Source organism: Chaetura pelagica, unplaced genomic scaffold (genome assembly GCF_000747805.2).
Source record: "Chaetura pelagica isolate M959 unplaced genomic scaffold, ChaPel_1.0 scaffold199, whole genome shotgun sequence".
NCBI classification, from domain to species: Eukaryota; Metazoa; Chordata; class Aves; order Apodiformes; family Apodidae; genus Chaetura; species Chaetura pelagica.
The window spans coordinates 2,182,685-2,201,658 of NW_009970714.1; the positions used below are offsets into that span (position 1 = coordinate 2,182,685).

Here is an 18,974-nt window from a genome sequence, read left to right on the forward strand (position 1 = left end):
CCTACATTACATAGTTCCTGAAATGTTATCTTTGAAATTATGTCCTTTTCTTCAGCTTTAAATATGGGAGCTTTGTTGCATGTCTGTGCTGTTGTGCAAAGCCTGGGTCTTTCCATCTAGTTTTTCCCTCAGAAAGATTCTTGCACTCCATCATCAAGGGTTTCCATGGCTTAGCTGAGCCCCCTGTTGCTTACTTTCTTTTTCCTCTATGCTGCAAGGCAGGATTTCTTTTTCTACTACAACCTCCTGCTCCTTGGTTTAGGCTTTACCTGTTGTGAGACAGGCTGCAGGATGGGTTGGAGGCTATTGCTGGAGGCATTCTTCTACACAGGAGAAGACACTGAGAAACAGAAGAGTGGTATCAGGAGTGTGGCAAATAGTCTGCAACTTAGTACTTTGTAATAACACTGACTCTCACCCTAGATTTCTCTTGTTTGGAGAAGCCTTTGTTACATACACATGGAGCAAGATAATGCTCAGTTAATCTTTGGAGACTGTCTACTGGCTAAAAGGGACCAGTTCTCTCCCTGGAACAAAATTTTTTCAGGCTAAAGCAATTTTTTGAGTTATGTCAGAAGATATCAGTCTGCCCAGTGGACTTGAGGCTGACACACAAAAACCCCAAAAGATGTCTGAAACTAAATTGCCTATTGAGAATGGTCCATGATGTGTTCAGTCTCAGGCAATGGCTGGACACAGTTGGCAGCAGAATGCTAGTTTGTCAGTGTCAAAACTGTGCTCTGCGTATTTGCTGCTTGGGGCTTTGCTGGGGCCTGGTTTAGCTGCCAGTATGGACACGACCTTTTTTTTTTTTTTCTTTTTTTTTTTTTTTTTCTCCTGATGTTTTCAGAGGTGTATGTGTATCATTACACATGCAAAACTGTTTCATCTTGTATTATATGTCCATTCATGCAGCCTTATCTGCCCTAAGTGCTGAGTTTGATAGCTGACCTTTTCTGCTTTGTGCAAGCCATTTGTTTTGTGCAGTTGTACGCTGTCTTTTACTTGCTGTGATAACTCAGGTGAAGAATGATTCAAACACTAGCTTATTTTTAGATTTTGAAGTCCTTCTGTCCTGCTTATTTAGGTGTCTCATTTGGGCTGCATCCTATAGATGACTGTTATTTAAATAAATTTCTAGGAGACTTTCTCAAAAAAGAAAAAATTCATGTTGCCTCTGGTATATCATGTCATATTCAAGATGAGGGGAGAGAATTCCTGTAACCCAAATGAATCCTGCCTGTATCTCTCAAGGGGTTTTTCTTTATCCTTGAGTATTTTTTAACACCATATTTGCTCTGTGATACCTTCTCATTTTTGATCTGTGATGCCACCTTGCAGTGCATAATCTGAGGTCTTAACACTGTGAATTGCTTCTGGGAATCTCCTTTCCAGTCCTGTTGCCTGGAAGTTCTTGTGCTGCTTGAAGGTCATCTCTGGCTTCCACATACAGGCTTTTGGCATTTAATCTTGTTAACAGCAATTTTAACATTTGAACTGACATGCATCAGAGTAATAATGTTAATTCCAGCATATCCTCTGTTGAAAGTCTTTCTATGCTAAGGTTCTCTGTGAAGACTCAGCTGGCTTTTTGTTTTTCCTCCTCATTTGATATTCCTCTTTATTTCTCCATAGGCTCATTAACTTAGGTTTTTCCATTGCTTCAGTCTTCATGTGTCCATCTTCTCTTCAGTAGTCCTGCTTTAACATTTGAAACCACTGTCCTTGGGTGAAAAAAGTATTGTTGCTCCTAAAAATCACCATTGATGTTAGTTAAGATACAGTAATGCCTTTAGACTTCAGTGAACTTTGTTCTCCTTCAAAAGCACATGCTTGCCAGCGGTGTCTTTGATCCTTTCAGATTTTAGAACAGCAACCACCTGACCAAGCTGTAATTCTCTATACCTTCTGTTTTATCAGCTGAGCAGGTACACATAATGAAAGGTATCTTCATGCTTCTTTTTAAAGGTGTCATTATTTGTTTTAGTGTATGGAACACAGTAATTTAAATCACTTGCCTGTATGAATGGGCTTTTATTGCTTCTGCTGCAAATGACAGTCACCATGAGAAGAATTTGAAAATAGAAACATTCTTTTCTTGTACTGTGCCTTTTTTTTTTTTTTCTTTTAGTAGCAGTAATTGCTTTTAGCCTTGAGTCTAGTAGTTTCACTTAACTTGAGTTATATTGTATTAAAGGATTTGCAAACATAACAAAAAGCTACCAACCCAGTCTGTATTCAGGAAACCAAGGCAAAGTATAAAACCTGAGATAGTGGCAGGGCATAAAAAGTAAGTCTGGAAAATGCAAGGAAGTGCTTATCAGCAGAAGAGTGCTCAGTGGAAGACCTAGTTCTATGGTTCATCACCCTTGTCCATGCAGGGTCAGTACCTGCTTTGTCTGTGTGAGTTTCCACAATGCAGGAAGAAAAAGTGAAGCAGTGCAAAATGCAAAACTTGTGAGTAAAGCAACAAAAAAAGCCCATGGGAATTGGAAGGCAGCTGTAGGATATGGGATGACTGACTGTCCTTGCGAAACTCTTGGTTTGAAGCTCTGCTGTGTTGGGGTAGCTTTTAGCATGTTTGAGTTGAACATCTTGGGACTTTAAACAAAGCTTTTGCACTTTCCATCCAGTTGTTGAACTTTTGTTTTCCTTTTCTCAGCTGACTTGAAGAAAGACTTGGGTGAATATGTCAAAACTCAGCTTCCAAAAACCACAAAATTGGTAAGAAATGAGAAGCGTGAAGGCTTGATTCGAGGAAGGATGATTGGAGCCTCTCATGCCACAGGTATAGACTTACTTGTACTTTTCCTTTTATACTTTGACCATCTGTTAATTGGATGACTTCTCTCTCTGTAGTGCAGCTCTGTCAAGTGTAAAATGCTTCACTTGGGATTGCCTTAGCTCTCTGTCAGGGCTCTGCACATCCTGCCATGCCAGAGACCATCTGCCATGCATCTAACAGCCAACCCAGCCTTAGACAGTGACCCCTTGTTCTAACTTACACAACCTGATGCAGGAGAAAAAAGATTTAGGATAATGTTTTCTTAGGAGAGAGACATTTTAGCAAATATTTCAGAATATTAGTGACTGATTTCAAGAGTTAATTTGCATTGATCTTTGACTGTTATATTAACTTATGTCACAAATGCCAACCGGTGTCTTCAGTGATGCCTCTACAATGATTATTGGAGATCTTAACTAACATTACCTGTATTTTAAATGTTTGCATCATGCAGTTTACCATGATCTTTATAAAGTTTTCTCCAGTATTTCCTCATAGCTTCACTGAATTAGTCCTCACCTGAGGTTGTTTTGTTACTTAATGAGAAGGTACCAACGATGACTTGGCACTTGCTTATGTGTAAATACAGAGTAGATGTAATAAAGTCACTGTTTTTATAGTTTTTAATTAACTTGAGAAAATTTTTGCTGTGTAAGAGGGGGAGAAGTTTTTTTTTCAAGTCACCCAAACAGTGATTTGGCAAATTTGGAGCCAAATTTGAGTTTCTTAAGCCTTGTCTGAACCATTATTTTTTTTGTTTTGTTGTGGTTTTTTTTCTTCCTATATAAGCTTTTGATAAAATAAGTCAGTTATTTAGAGTGGGGTCAATGAAACAATAAAACAAAAGCAATATTTGGCAAAATTTAGTGATACAGTGTAGAATTTTCCCAATTCCTTCCCTGAAAGAATGTTATGTCAGGAATATCTCCCTCTACTGGGTATTGCGTTCAGAGAATATTTTCTTCGTGTTTCATGTGAAAACTGTCTCTTTGAATTGGCAATCTGCTTCCTTATTAAGGTAAACTCTAATCTGGTTTCACCAATTTAATGGTCATATTTCTCATACAAGCTTTTCTGTTGTTGCAATGTTAGTTAGGACAAACAATTTTTGCTGCTTTATGTATAATGTGTGCCTTTTTACTACAATATGCTTCCCAGTTAAATTCTTCAGTGTCTGAGGAAGTATGTGCTGCTACTTCAAATAATTTTGAGTGGCTGATATAGTCTTTTAATTGGCTTTTATTCATTAGCATTGTAATGGCATAACCCAGAGAGAAAATTGTTCTTGCACTTTCCAAGCTGTGCTAGGATTCATTTGAGCTATTGCAATTTTAATTCTTTTTACTGCTTTTCTGAACTGCTGGAGTCTGTCGGTTTTATGTTTAGGTTTTTTTCTCAGTCAAATACTGTCAGTGACTATTTGTATGTTTCTAAGTTGTTTTCTTCAAAGCTCTTTCTCATGTCTTCCACCTTATTCTACTGTTACATAGAATTTATTTTTTTTCATCTAAATTCAGATGAATTTTTAGGCCAACTGAGCCTGAAGGTCTCTCATGAGCCAAACTGTACCCTCTGCCCATGGCAGATTATCCCCATGTAAACTGGTGGGACTGAAGTGTTGCCTGCTCTAGTACTGGTGGATTTGCCCATTTAGGGCGTTCACTCTCCTTTCAAACTGATATGACTCCCTAATCATGAGCTAATGAAATGGGGTGGTGCTTTATGTTACTTCATATTCAATAATAGGAATACGGTGGCCTGTGTCATGACTGGATGCAGATTAATTAATCAGAAGGGCTTGGTTTAAAATCCACAGATCTTAGCTGCAGCAGTACCTGGTTGGCTGCAGAAATGTCATATGGAGCAAGTCCAAGGCAATTGGAGTCAGTGGGGAAAACCGTCCATGGGGATAATTCATTCAACCCAGTATCAGTCATTTTCAGCTACCTATAGTCTAGCTCAGGCATGGGAGGTACCTGCATCATGACAAATGCACCTGCTGACTCTTCAGGAGCTGGTCTGGTGACATTTCATTTAAAGTACAGCAGCTCTGCTGAATCTGGGTAGAACATCTGGTGACTAAAAAACCCTATCAAAGAAATACAAGTACCATCCCTCTTGAGTAATTGATAGTTAATTGTGAATAGCCAGGATCTGGCTTCTGCCTTGGTGGCTGAACTAATCCCTGTGGAGTCTCTGATATGTCAGTGCCTCCAAGTGCAGGTGGGGTTTCCCCTCTGATACACAGGGTGGTGAAGATACTGATGATACTCTGCTGTCAATATATTTGCATGTGTGTTTGTGTTTCATGTCACCATGAATCTTTGTGTTTTGTGTGCTTTCTCCTCTGTAACTGTGAGGTGAATGAGATGTGGTTACAACCTCTGCTGACTCCCATCAAAGAAGATCGCAGGACTGTGGTGTGCCCTGTGATCGACATAATCAGTGCTGACACACTGACCTACAGCTCCTCCCCAGTTGTGCGTGGAGGGTTTAACTGGGGCCTGCATTTTAAGTGGGACCTTGTTCCTTTGTCAGAACTGGAAGGACCTGAGGGAGCCACTGCTCCAATCAAGTAAGGTTCCTCTGACGTGGTGTGAAGCTCTGTGTAACGTACGGATGATATGAAGCACTTCTTAACCATTATGGAGTGTATCTGACTGTGCAGAATTAGAAGCAGATGTCTAACCTGTCAAATATCTGACTTGTTTATTTTACTTGGAAATGATTCTGGTTACTCTTACCTATTTTACTATAATTTCTTACATTTAATAATAAATTAGATGCATCTATCTTGCTAGGTCAAGAAATCATACTTTTAAAGAATGCTCGTACAACAGCAGCTTTTGCTAAAGACAAAAATCTTAAGGAATTTATGCTATTCTGTTTTAAATCTGTCCAATAATTTCACTTTTGAGCTGTGCATTGGTGTTTGTTACCAGTCTGTTGATGTGTTTGGCTTAGTGATGATTTTGATAACCATCTTTGTGCCATTAATAGCTTGCATATCCCACTAATAACAGGCTTTATAATGTCTGTGATTAAATGCTGGGGAATTGCTAGATTTGGAAAATATGGTTTTGGGCTAGTAGCAAAGGTAGTTTCCTAGTTGATGGGAGAGAACATCAGCGCATTTGGTAATTTTTTAAATTTTTTGCTTTATATTTCATTTATATTTTTTTCTCAAGCAGTTATTTTGTCATAAAGCTTCATAAATGAAGACACGTGGATGTGAAAGCCATCTTTAAAATACCTCTTGCCTCTTTGCACAATGTGACAAATGTTTTAAAACTAACTGTTGGAAGCCTGTCTGTATTGTTTATGTGGTCTGAATTGCTTGAGAGGCTTTCTGAATCAAAAGTCATGGTACAACTTTACATTAGGACTTGAAAGTTATCTTCCTTAATCTTCCAGTCATTGGTGGCTGTCTTACCTGTACAGAACTGGCAATATCTGGTTCCTGCTGGGCACATAACTGTTATAAAATGATACCAGCAGACATCTGTTTTTTTAGTAGAAGACACATGTGGTTCAGACATGAGAGTAGAAGGTGTCCCAGTGTGAAAGTCCTTCGTGAGAAGGGCCAGTGCTGGTAGAGCAATGGCAAGAAGATGATTGTGCTTTTTCTAGTTGCAGGCATCCAATCTCAGTGCAGAATTCAGAACTTAATTTTTTTATAAACTCTCTACTTGTAGAGAATGTGGCACTTTTGTAAGATTCATAAAGTGAATCAGAAATGGGACAGTCTCATCTCTCATTCTGTTGAGCTGTAATTGACGACCTTTTCAGGCTGATGCAACCAGCTCCAACACAAGATGCTCTGCTGCAGTCTGACAGCTCTGCAGTTAGTCTTTCCACGTCTACCCATCACAAGGTTTGGTCTGAGAAGCCAGGAAACTTTTAGAGTTACTTAGTTTGACTGGCTTGTTTGGAAAGTGTCACTGTGGCAGCATCTGCAGATAGAAGGGAAAGCGACAGACTGGGAAAATCTTAATGGTGAACCAGCATAGAAAGTCTTATAATCTTTATTTTTATTAAGAACTGTTCTCACAGTTAATCTGGAACATGCCTGAATTAGTTCTTGCTGTGTCCAACACTTGTTGCATTCCTTCAGCTCACTTTTAGGAAAAACTCCCATGGAAAAGGTAGAGAACTTTATAGTTAAAGCGAGTCTAATAATCTAAAAAGTTGACATTTTCTTCATATGAAAGTGACTTTTCCGATGTGGAGGTCTCTGCCTGCTTTGAAAAAAGAAGCTAGATTGCTCTTTAACCTTTGAAAATGGCTTTCCATCAAGTGGAAAGTTACATTTTTATGGAGACTTTCAGAATAGAAGGTTTTGGTGTTAGGGATGGAAAAATTGAGAGCAACCTTTCAACCCTGACTTTAAAGTGACAGAAAATGTAGTAGAAAATGGTGTGAGAACAAGCAAGACTTAGGCTTGGTTTCATCAGAGGTTTTTATTAACAAGGGTAAGAAAAAGCTTGTTCCCAGTCCATAGAGTGTTCCAGCTGTCATACTATGTATTTATGTAGTGTTTTTTACTCCTATGCCCTTGTAGGGCATCTACATATGATAACTTTGTGATATAGTAGCAGTTCAATCTAGGGACTGTACAACAGGGATTATATACAGATTTTTACAAAATAAAGCACCATTCTATCACAGGCAAGGTGAAAAACTGGGATGCCCCAGAGAGAAGATTCATGCAAATATAGAAATTGTAAATACCTTACCTATAAACATAATTGCATCAATGATGAAGCAGTGCTGCTCCTGGTATTTAAATTCTATCTATGTCACAAAATAATACTTATTTTAGCCTCCTGGCTTGTATAATTTAAATTTGGACATTGTTTCTTGATCTAACTTAATGTGGGAAAGTAATGTATATTCTGGATTCTTGTCATTTTGCAGTTCAGTCAAGCCTGGTCTGTCTAAGTTGCTCCTGTAAGAAAAGCAAGAACAATGTTGTGTGCAAGTGTATGCATTTGTAATTAGGGGAATTAGCTTCTGGTAAAGACATATGTAATTGAAGGCAGCTCCTGAATTTCACTGTAGAAAACTTGATGGACTCCAAACTTGTGCAGATTTTTTTTATTATTTTTTTTTTAATTTTTTTTTTGGTAGAAAGACAACCATCTTGTTCTTCTTTCTCTGTCCCGTCCCTTTTTCCTCAAGTTTACTATGCAAGGAAGTACATTGTTTAGGTATTGAAATAATGAAAGATCACAAATACCACTTTAGAGATCTAATTTTGAAAATGTTTTGAGACTAGGAATGTGATCTGATGAATTCTAGTGTCTGCAGGATTGAAATTGTATTATGTAGGTTTAAATGTAAGCTTTGGGACTAGCAGATTCAGCTAAAATTACTGTTTGTTTTGTTTTTTTCTCTAAAAGAAAATTAGCTTAATTCAGTTTTCCTTTTTAGGTCACCTACTATGGCTGGAGGCCTGTTTGCTATGGATCGTGAGTACTTTAATGAACTTGGACAGTATGATAGTGGCATGGACATCTGGGGAGGAGAAAATCTGGAAATATCTTTTCGGGTAATTCAACTTTTTTGTGTATTGGAGTATGACCCTTAGTGTCTGGCTGCTTCTCTTCCCTATGTATAGTTTCTTTAGCACTAGAATAGCTATTTGCACACAGAAATTGGCAGTTCTATTCCTGAGGAGGATGCCTTCAGTGCACAGTTAATGCCTTTACAGTGATCTCCAAGTTAACTTTAAATGGGAAGATTAAAGAGAATTTTGATCCCTGTAGTTACATATTTACAGCTTTTTCTTTGTTTGGTGGAATGTTTCATAATAGGTATAGAGAAACATAAAAGATTAATCATGCAGTTTTCTGAAATGAGTTTATAAGCAATGTCTAATGAATTTCATGAGTTGGTTAGAAAGATGTGTGGCTTACAACAACATTGATAACAAGTAAGTTTATTTTATTCCCTTAGAGATGTGTGGTGTTTTTGAACACTTCAGTCTCCTTTTTGAGGGTCTGGAAATGCAAATTTTTTTATAACTACCAGAAGAGTCATGGAGAGGAGTCAGTTTTGTTGGAAAAATAAGAAAGTAATAATCAAGACATTAGAAAGTGATACTCCATTATGCTTCCTGTATTTTATCTTATCTCCCTTGTCACTCCCTTGAAAGAACAATAGCTTTTTTTATGCTCAGTGTCCTGTTTACCTCTCCACTTCTACAAAGTGGATTCATCCACTGGTTTGATGAGAGTCTGCCTGAAAATGAGATGCTATCAGGACAAATACGAAAAGGAGATTAAAAAGTGAAATTAATATAAAAAAAAACCCAAACAAACACACAGCCCCCCAAACTTTAGAGAAATCTGTCAAATTGGGTCATTAAAGAAATCAAGATTAGAGCTCAAGAATAATATTTAGCATTTCATAAATTTGAGTGGCTTTAAAGGGGTCTGTACTGAATAAAGTCTTTCATGTTTTCAGTACAAAACAGAATTCTGTCTGAAGTGTGAAGAAATTGTTGTTACTGTGTAATATAAAGTTTCAATAAAAAGGGGTTTGGAAATATTGGAGTTTTTTAAGGTCTGGAAGCCTCGTGTCCTTGGGGGAGAGTTGTGAAGAACTTTAGTCTTTATCTGAGACAGGTTTTTAAACTGACTTGATTATAACTGCGAAGGTGAGAAGATTTTTCTGAGATTGGAGAACATGTTAATCCAACAAAGGGCCAATAAAGATAATTTGCTGGAAGCTGAAGTTTAAGAAGAAATTAAAAAAAAAAAAAAAAGGGAATTAGAATATAGGTGACAACTACATCTGGAGTGCAATGTAGCTGGATTAAGGCACCTAAATGAAGAATGTGAATGTGAACAGTATTTCCAAGTACCCATATACTTAACAGGAACAGACAGCTGTGTAAAGCAAGTGTTATACTTGGTTGAAAAGCTCTCCAGGCTCCCTTGATTATATTGCTTGAGCTTCATAATCTTTTGTGGAAGTGTATATGTGTAATTCTCATGTAGACAAATAAATTTAGATATCTTAATCTACAATAGAATTCAGCCCATACGTTTCAGTGTTTTCTAATATGTCATGAAAGCATAAAGTTTTGGAAAATGTAGTAAATGGTTTGTAAAAGCCATGGCATGTTATGTGGAAAGTGTTATGATATGATAAAAAATAGTCTTTTTAACCTGAAGATTTAAGACTTTGACTTCTCAGGTGGCATGACATGTAGAACAACATTGTTGTGTGTGTATAGATACACTTGATTTGAAAGTATCATGTATACGTGATGCATACCCCATTATGTGTAAGTATCCCTTGAAGAAGGGGAAGGCATAGTGAGCCTTGTCAGTATACATCCAATGAGATGTGTTTTGCTTTTGTCTGGACAGATCTGGATGTGTGGTGGTAGACTTCTGATCATCCCCTGCTCCAGGGTGGGACACATCTTCCGTAAAAGGCGTCCCTATGGCTCACCAGGAGGACAGGACACTATGGCTCATAACTCATTGAGGCTGGCACATGTGTGGATGGATGAGTATAAGGTAATAGTCAATTCTAGTTCACAAAATAATGGTACTAACTGCCTTGTTTGTTAAAGGACTGTATCCCTCTGCAGTCTGTTAGCATCTCTGGGAAATTGCATTACAGAAGGAAGATGCCATTAATGTAAATTTTAATATTAATTCCTACATTCTGTAAGATGGTCATTTGGCTTCTGAGTGCGGTGGCCTACTTCCTGTTACTCATGCTGCCTGCAGGAGATTCAGTTTTATGCCCTTTTAATGAAGTAAAAGATGACCAGTGAGTTCTTGTAACCTCTGCATTGCTTTGTGTCCAAATCAGTTTTACTTGGCAACCATGTACTACCTCTGTATACCTTCGGGTAGTTTCCATGTTGGCAAGACAGGGATTTTGTTGGTTGGTTGATTGTTTTGTGTTTTGCTTAGCAGCCTGAATCTTAATCTGTCTTGCCCTGGAAGATCAATCAGGATTGACTTCTGGATTCAAGGGCAAGAATATTCCTTCCATGTCTTCAGATTTTGGTGCTGATGGTTTTAAATGTAGCAAAGCCTTGATCTCTGTGGTGTTTGATTGTGAGGCCAAAGGATTTGCTGTGTAGGCAACTACTGTGTCCCCTATAATTTCTATACAAGACGTATTTTATTAACTCTATATTCTGTAGATATTTGTTTCAATTCCCATCTTTTATCTTGATGTTCTATCAGTTTGAGGAACCTATTAGGGGCCATTAATTTTAATCTTCTTTGGTAGATTTGATCTATCCCTTTCCCTTTTATTGGTGTCTGAGCAGAGTTCTATGATTAATGATGGCTTTCTCTGAAGCTTGGAATTGATTCTTTGTTATAATTTCCAGATAATACTTCATTATCTAGCAAGGACTGCTGATCCTAGCAGTCTCTTATCACAGACTTATGTCTTGAACTTTTCCAGCTGTTTTATTTCTAATTTTCTGACAGTGGCCAGAGACTGTCATTATGACAGATTTATGTAAGGAAGGCAAGCCTGGAAATATTTTGTTTTTATAAATGTAATACAAATATTTAGGGCCAGTATAATTTGCTGAAGAGATTGTATGATGAATAGTACAAAGATAGACTTAAAGAACCTGTTTTCCAGCAAAGAGAAAGTATCAGTATTTAATAAATAAAATTGCCTAATGTAAAGGAAACAGCAAAAAGTTCAGAAATGTCAAAAGCAAAATGTAAAAGTGGTAAGTTCCTGTTTACAATGGAACTAAATAATGCAGAAAAGGTAGGGTACTAAAATTTGAACTTTTATCAGGAAACAGATGATTGAGATAGCAGAGCTTGTTTTTTGAAGCAGACCAGTTTGTGAAGTGATGTCCAGTCTATCTCCAAACTTCCTCAGGGTTGTCCCGACGTCCAGTGTATATAATGTTTCCCCTTCCTCTGCTGTTAAAATACCAGTGATACTTTGAGTGCACTGAAATGCCCACCCGCAGTTCTTAATAAGGACAGATGTACAGTTTGATTTGAAATGACACTGGCACTCTGAATGTCAGAGACGGCATAAAGCAATTGCAAACTGTCAGAACCACATCATGGTAAATAAATTTCAGGTGTCTCCTAGAGATTAATCTAACAAAATACCAAAGTTCTGTGCCCTGAAAACTAATTTCTAAATAATACCTAGGAAGTGAGTTAATATGCAAATACAATGCTTTTTGTATGAGCTCTGTAAATGTAGATGGAATTAAGGACTGTACAAGGGGATTTTTCTTCTGGTTTTGGTAATAGTGTTCATGCCATATTGTATATTCATGAATTCCTGTTTGTTCCCGTTGTATTAGAGTTAAACAGCACATAGGATTCTATGATAAGATTGAGCTGGAATCTTAGTCTGTCCTTGCCTAACCAGGTACAATTTCAAGTATAGTCAGAAATTAGAATGTGAAAAAAATTACGTCTGGGGGAGCCTTTCTGGAGATGATGCAGCTGAATGGAAAAACCTGGGCTTCACAGAAAGCCCAGGTGACAGTTGCAATTCTTCATGTGAATAAATGCATGGTTCCACTGAGCTTTACAAGATGGGCCCATTTATAGGTCTATTTTGATACAAATTTCTTTTTTTTGTCCTGGCAACTTGTAAAGTTGTAAGGCTGGAAATGGTGAAATTAAAAAATATATATGAACCCTACAACAGTGAAAACAGTAATTTGGACAATAAAACTAATTTACAGAAGCCTTAGTCAAATGAGCATGATGAGGATATAAGCATCTGTTTGTGGCCTAATTACTCTAGGATACCTTTACTGCCAATGGAGAGTAGGGCTGATTTGTTTCCTCCTCAAGCTGGCATCTAAAAAAGGTCAGCAATTCATGCCTGAGAAATGTCCTCATAAAAAAAAAACTAGTCTGGAAAGATTAGCTCAGAGTTAGGCAAGATAAATCTCACCTCCTGTGGCAATTTCAGCACTGGAATTGCCTAATGCCAGTTCCAAACTTAATGGTTGAAAGCAATAGCAAAATTAAATGAAACTTTAGGAGTTCTGTGAACAGGAAGAAGTTGCAAATCAATAATCTGAAATTCTTCTCCCCATGCACCTAATCTGTTTTTCTTAAATACAGGAGCAATATTTTGCTTTGAGACCCGAACTAAGGACGAGGAGCTATGGAAATATTACTGACCGTGTAGAATTGAGAAAAAGATTGAGCTGCAAGTCATTTAAGTGGTATTTAGATAATATCTATCCTGAGATGCAAATATCTGGGCCCAATGCCAAAGCTCCACAGCCAGTTTTTATTAATAGAGCACAGAAACGGCCGAAAATAATCCAACGTGGAAGGGTAAGATTAACTTTCTTAAATACAGAATTCTGTTTTTTTAATGGTTTTGAGATTATTTTTTTTCTGAAAGATTTGCTCAAATACAAGAAAAAGTCTGTTTCCACGGCATAGAGTTCCAGTTTTGTGGTGAGCTGTCCTGAAAAGAGCAGAAGTTGTCTTTACGCAAAGGCAAATCAGTTTCACTCTGACCTGTATTTCAGGTCATCTTCATACCTGATACTATTGAACGAGGTTTCTTATCTCAAAGCTCCAAGTTAGGAAGTTTTGATGTCTTTAGAATGCAATTCCATGGCTGCTGGTTCTGAAGATGGATTTGGATAGAGAGAAATTAGGCCTAAAATATTCATGCTGTGTTGTCTTATGATAGAAATTACAGCGTAATTACTTTCCAAACTTACTGCTTTTATTGATAATTTTCTGCATGGATGAACACTTGCAGCTGAGACTGATGATGGCCTTTCTAGTCTAGACTGTTAGATAATGAACAGAAATGAGTTTTGCTTTTTTTTCGAAGTAGAAGTGAAGAGATGTATTTTTGTGTATTCATGAAGGAAATAATGATTAAATTAATGCTTTAGCTCTGACACCTATGTTTATGGGTTTGTGTGCAAGCAAAGCCAGCATACACTTGCATCTGCTACAGGGCCAGATTTGTCTCATGTGTGCTTTTTTTACACTTCTCAAAAGTAATGGGTAACTTCAAACCTGGGACAGCTTTTTCATTGAAGATCTTTGAATAAACTGTTTCATAAGCATGATTATGGTTAGCAGATTCTCTTGTAGTTCAATAATTGGAAGCATTTAATATGTAAGTAGCCCTCCTTGCAAGGTAGAACAGTGCAGCAGCTGTTGGCAGTTGCTGGTGCTGCAAGTAGATTCAGGGTGGAGAACCCAAGTTCATGCAGAACCTATTGACATAATTAGATTTTGCTTGGAAGCAGCTATCTGGGAATTCACAATTTGTGCAATATTTTTATAACTGTATCCCAGCCAAGCTGTAAAGTTATTTATTAGGGCAAATGTGTAATTTCCCTGAATAATACTGATACAATGGGCTTGATTCCCCATGTTGCTAAATGCTGTTATTCCCCTAGTAAGACTTTTTTTTTTCATTTTCTTTTTTTTTTTTTTCATTAAATTCAATAGCTCTCTGCTGTCATTCAGACAGAAGTTTAACTAAGAAGTTGCTGATGTGGGGGAGGCTACTGAGGGATCCAGAACAACTCTTAAGGGGAAACCTTCCTAGCAGTAATTTCCCATAGTCTAATTTGGAGAAAAACCCTTGTGCACACTTTAAGAAATGGGAGACAAGGCACAGAAAAATGCAGTTCCTTGGCTTGCTTCTCTAGGGTTCAAGAATTATACCCAGGATTGTAGGAGAGTCAGCTTTGGCTCTGATGATTGTATAAACTATTTCCAGATGCCTACAAGGAACAGAATGATCAGCCAATGTCACCACTGTGTGCCAAACTGTTTAGGATTTGGGATGAATCATTCCAAATCCCAGTTCATTCTCAAAAACTAATTGGTCCAGAGATAAGTGCTGGTTTGACAGCTGGGGAGAGCTGTAATGATCACAAATTGTGGCAGTTCTTAACAGTGTTATCAAATGCTGATCATCACAGCCAATAAAAACAAGGACAGAAATCATATAAAACTCATGTAGCTGTATGGTTTGAAAGCCTTCTGTTGAGTGAGGAATGATGAGAATGAGACCTCTCCTAGACGTCTCTGGGGTGTAAGGAAATGTTACTTAGAAGGTTTTGTGTAATTTGTTTCAGATGTGTGTAGGGAAGACCTCTCCTAGACGTCTCTGGGGTGTAAGGAAATGTTACTTAGAAGGTTTTGTGTAATTTGTTTCAGATGTGTGAAGGGAACAGGAGAAACATGGTGCACTTGAGGAGGCTGTTGATGTGCCTTGGGACAGCTATTTCCAGAAATGGTGTTTAGTGAAGAATATTATTTGGTATTTGCACTCTCTAATTCTTGCTATCATGTGATGGAGCAATTTTTCCAGTAATAAAAGAAAGTGTCTTTTGGTTTCTAAAAATCTGTAGAATCGATAAAAATGCCACGACAGCTATGTATGTCTTCATAATAAAATGCAGTTAGCAATCAGCCTAGCCTTGAGCTCAGAACAGCACATTCTTTTTCCCTCTACACTTGGCTCCAGATTGGAAATAATTATTTTTAATGTTGATGCCAGATCTGCGCCCTGCCATGTCCCACACACCCACACAGTGACAGTCAAATGCATTCCCATGCACTTGGTAGAGAGCAGGGCTCCTTGTGAGGACAGAAATGGCAGAGCTGTGGCCATTGCTACAACAACTGCCTTTCTCCTTTGTACCCTTGGCTGCCTGCTGTGCAGTTCTTGATGTGCTGGCAGTGACTACTGCCTGAATAGCCTGATCCCCACCACACTGGGGGAAGAAAAATAATCAAGTCTTCTGCTGCACACCAGTTAAGTTAGGGCACCTCACTGAGTAACTCTGTGAGGTTACATACATCAACGTCTTCATGATTTTTGACTTCTGGAATAGCACAACATAATCCTCAGGGTCTTCAGAAAAATCTCTTGGGTGACTTTTAGAGTGGGCAGCATTGCCCAAACCAGGAGAGACTGAAAAGCTTGGTTGCTTTGATGCCTTACAGTTTGCATCCCAGGGCAGATTCCTGACCTGAACCTAATCCCCTGATATAACATTACTCCATCTCAGACTAGGCAGTGCATTTGAACTGGAATGAGCATTTCAGTGTCTGTAAAATTTTCTCTTCTTCCCTTACCTGTCATTAAAATAACTTTGTTGGCTTTTCATTTACCTGATGGTGCTTGCAAATCTACTTGCAAACAACAGAAGACTCTGAAATTGGTTGTATTTATATAATTCCATCTCCTTGTTCCATGAGGCTGTCCTGCTTCATGAAAAGAGGCTATGGGATGAGACTTAACGTTTAAGCTGAAATGCAGTAAAGTGTAGTTCACAGAACAGTTGATATTCCTGAGGTGTAGTAACTACCTAGGTCCTGAGGTTTTTCTGAAAAGCAAAGAGGGAAAAGAAACTTGAGAGAGTACAGTCATGTGCTGAGCTTTGTTGTGTGTGCCATAAAGAGGGAATTCTTGTTGTAATTAGAAAGCAAAATAGAACTACTTAATGCTGGGGTTTTTTTCCCCCTCCAAATTACATTAAAAACAAGACAATATTTTAAAAGGGAGAGAGGTTTTAATGCAGGTTTGTTGGTTTTGGGGGATTTTTTTGTGAGCACACTGAGGCTTTGGGCTTCCAAAGCATTGCAATGTGTTCCCTTTGGTATGTGATGTTGGTTGTTCACTCTGTCCATCAAACTGTTTTCCTTTCATAGTTGTATCACCTTCAAACCAACAAATGCCTGGTCGCCCAGGGCCACCCAAGTCAGAAAGGAGGCCTGGTAGTGGTTCGGGAATGTGACTACAGCGATCAAAACCAGGTATGATATTCCTAATTATATTGAGTAGTGATTCACATCTCACAAATTGCTGATGTGGTTCCTGCTGGCAAAATGCTTTAGTATAACTTTTCATCAGCAAACAGATTGATTTCAGAGTATCATTCAAACCATGAGGCTGGCCGAGGAAGCTGTGGAGCTTACTGCTCTGTACTTATTAATGCTGAGTGTTGGATATTATAATCTCCTATCTTTCTGGCATGAACCTTGGTATGTGGCTGAAGATTATCCTTAAGTGGCTCCTGACAGGTTCATAATCCATTCAGAATTTGTAGAAGCTCTTTCAGCCAGTTCCTTATACCAGCCTTTTCCTGGCCTGTTGTTTGTTGTGTACTGTACAGCTAGTACTCTGTTGCTGTTTTGGGGTGAATGAATGATTTGTTGTTATCTTTAAATAGAAGGAATTATCAGGAATTTAGAAAATTATTTGGCCACAAGGGAGGATTAATAAGGAATGGATGTGAAAAACCAAAAAGAGTTCTGATATTACTGCATGGAGCCTTTGCTATTTCACTTCTTTCGGGTAACAGAAATTTGGGACTTCGTTAAACAATCTCTGGGGTAGAAAGACCTTCACCTAATGCCATAAAGACTTATACCTAGCTAAGAACTACATTGAGAACATTATGGTTTAGGAGCCCAGGGAACTCAAGTCTGAAAACTAGATTGCACCTAAAGAGGAAAGTAATCAAAGACACAAAATAAATGGTGCATGGGATGTAATGTAGCTGTACCAAAGGTGGGTTGTACAGAACTAAGCTGACAGTCCCAAATAAAAAGCTGTATGCTTGTCAACCAATGGGACTTCATGCCTCCTACCTGTGGTCTTAACAGTCGATTGTGACAGAGGGAGACATCATGGTGGGTGTTATCCAGTGTCTGGATGACTGTGGTTGGCTGTACCCAGATGATCTTCGGTTGCTGCTTAGAACCAAACAATACATCCTAGCATTAGCAAGTTGTAGGTCCCTGTTATAAAGGTGAATTAATTTAGGATGGAATAGGATTCAAGGTTTTCCCTTGTGATCCCTTCCATTAGCTACAAGAAAGTCAGCAAGTCTTACTACCTGTGTAATTGTAGTAGTAGCTGATTGGCATCAGTGAAAGTACATTTACGTGCAGGTGTTGCACTGCTTTCTGAGTCATTCATTCTGAGTGAGAAAGCAACAGTGACTTCCAGTGGATGATGTCCATGGTAAGAACAGGTGGGTCCTCACAGTTACTCTTCCCTGTCTCCTTCCTGCAATATTTCTAATAGTCAATTGAGACATGGTTGGAGGAGGAGGAGGACCTGTTACTTTTGATTATCAAAACCTTTTTTATGATTTATTTTTTTTTCCTCCTGGAGACAAACGTCACTTAGCCTTTGGTGTTGAGAAAGACAAATTAATGCTGAGATCAGTGATCCTAGGCCTCTTTTCTTAGGAATCCAGTTTAATGTGGTGAATTAATTACTTCACATAAAAAAACTGGCTGTGCTATCTACTTTTGCAGTGATTTTGTTCTAATAAATCCCAGGAGTGCATTCAGCCAGCTTTCTTTCATACCCTCTTGAACAATCTTGCTGTAGATATGTGAGAACAATGTAGAGAAAGATGACACGTAATTAAAAACTACTGCTTATAAAAGTAGCAAGAAGATTTCAGAGTATTGGAAGCTTTTAACTGTTGTTTCTGGTAACACTCAACCCATTGGCATTTCCAGCCGATTTTTGCTCTATAACCATCTGTGTTATGCCTGTGGCCTAATGAGTCTGTACTGGATCTGGTAAAAGGCAGGTGCCCAGCTATCCTGTCCCCCGGATGCCCATGGGCAGCAAGTTAAGTGTGTGTTACTTAATACACACAGTTCAGACAGTTATTGTGGAAGATCTCAATCTGGGCTTTACAATCAGAATTGTTATGATTTTATTTACTGTTTTTTCTGAGCCAAAGATGGTACTTTTGCAGAAGTTTTGCTTTTTCATGAGTATCTAATTGTATTTTGCCATCATGTAAGCTTCCAGCATCCTGTGGCAATGAGTACCACAGCTTAGCTGTGCTTTCTGTGGAAGTAATTTGATTCCATTTGGTGCTGATTTCATTTGATGCCAGCTAATTTTTCCGTTAGGAACAGGAATAAGTTATCATTGTTATCTCCTTCCAGGCTTCGTTTACTCTTTGAATAGGTAACACCCTCCCTGGAAAAATACGTGCTGCTGCTCAGTGAATTGAAGGAGCAAAGTGCAGTCTGGCTGGGAAAACAAAACTGGGCTGCCTTTAGAGTCATTGACTGCTGTTCTTTTGGTTGGAAGAAAATCTTCTGCATAGTCTTTTGACTGGAAAATGGTCTTCTGTGTAGTGTGGATAATGCATGTGGGAGCTGACAGAGAAAAGTGGGTGTGT

At 38.3% G+C, this 18,974-nt stretch overlaps 1 protein-coding gene across 1 annotated transcript in view; it reads left to right on the top strand.

Annotated features, from left to right (window-relative positions):
* The window catches only part of GALNT11 (polypeptide N-acetylgalactosaminyltransferase 11), a 37,138-nt gene that overhangs the window by 7,892 nt on the left and 10,272 nt on the right, over positions 1 to 18,974 (top strand). Inside the window, exons 4-9 of the mRNA XM_010006002.1 lie at positions 2,663 to 2,794; positions 5,117 to 5,360; positions 8,219 to 8,336; positions 10,165 to 10,317; positions 12,886 to 13,104; positions 16,468 to 16,572. Of these exons, the coding sequence (XP_010004304.1) occupies positions 2,663 to 2,794; positions 5,117 to 5,360; positions 8,219 to 8,336; positions 10,165 to 10,317; positions 12,886 to 13,104; positions 16,468 to 16,572 (971 nt within the window). The remainder of the gene's footprint in view (positions 1 to 2,662; positions 2,795 to 5,116; positions 5,361 to 8,218; positions 8,337 to 10,164; positions 10,318 to 12,885; positions 13,105 to 16,467; positions 16,573 to 18,974) is intronic.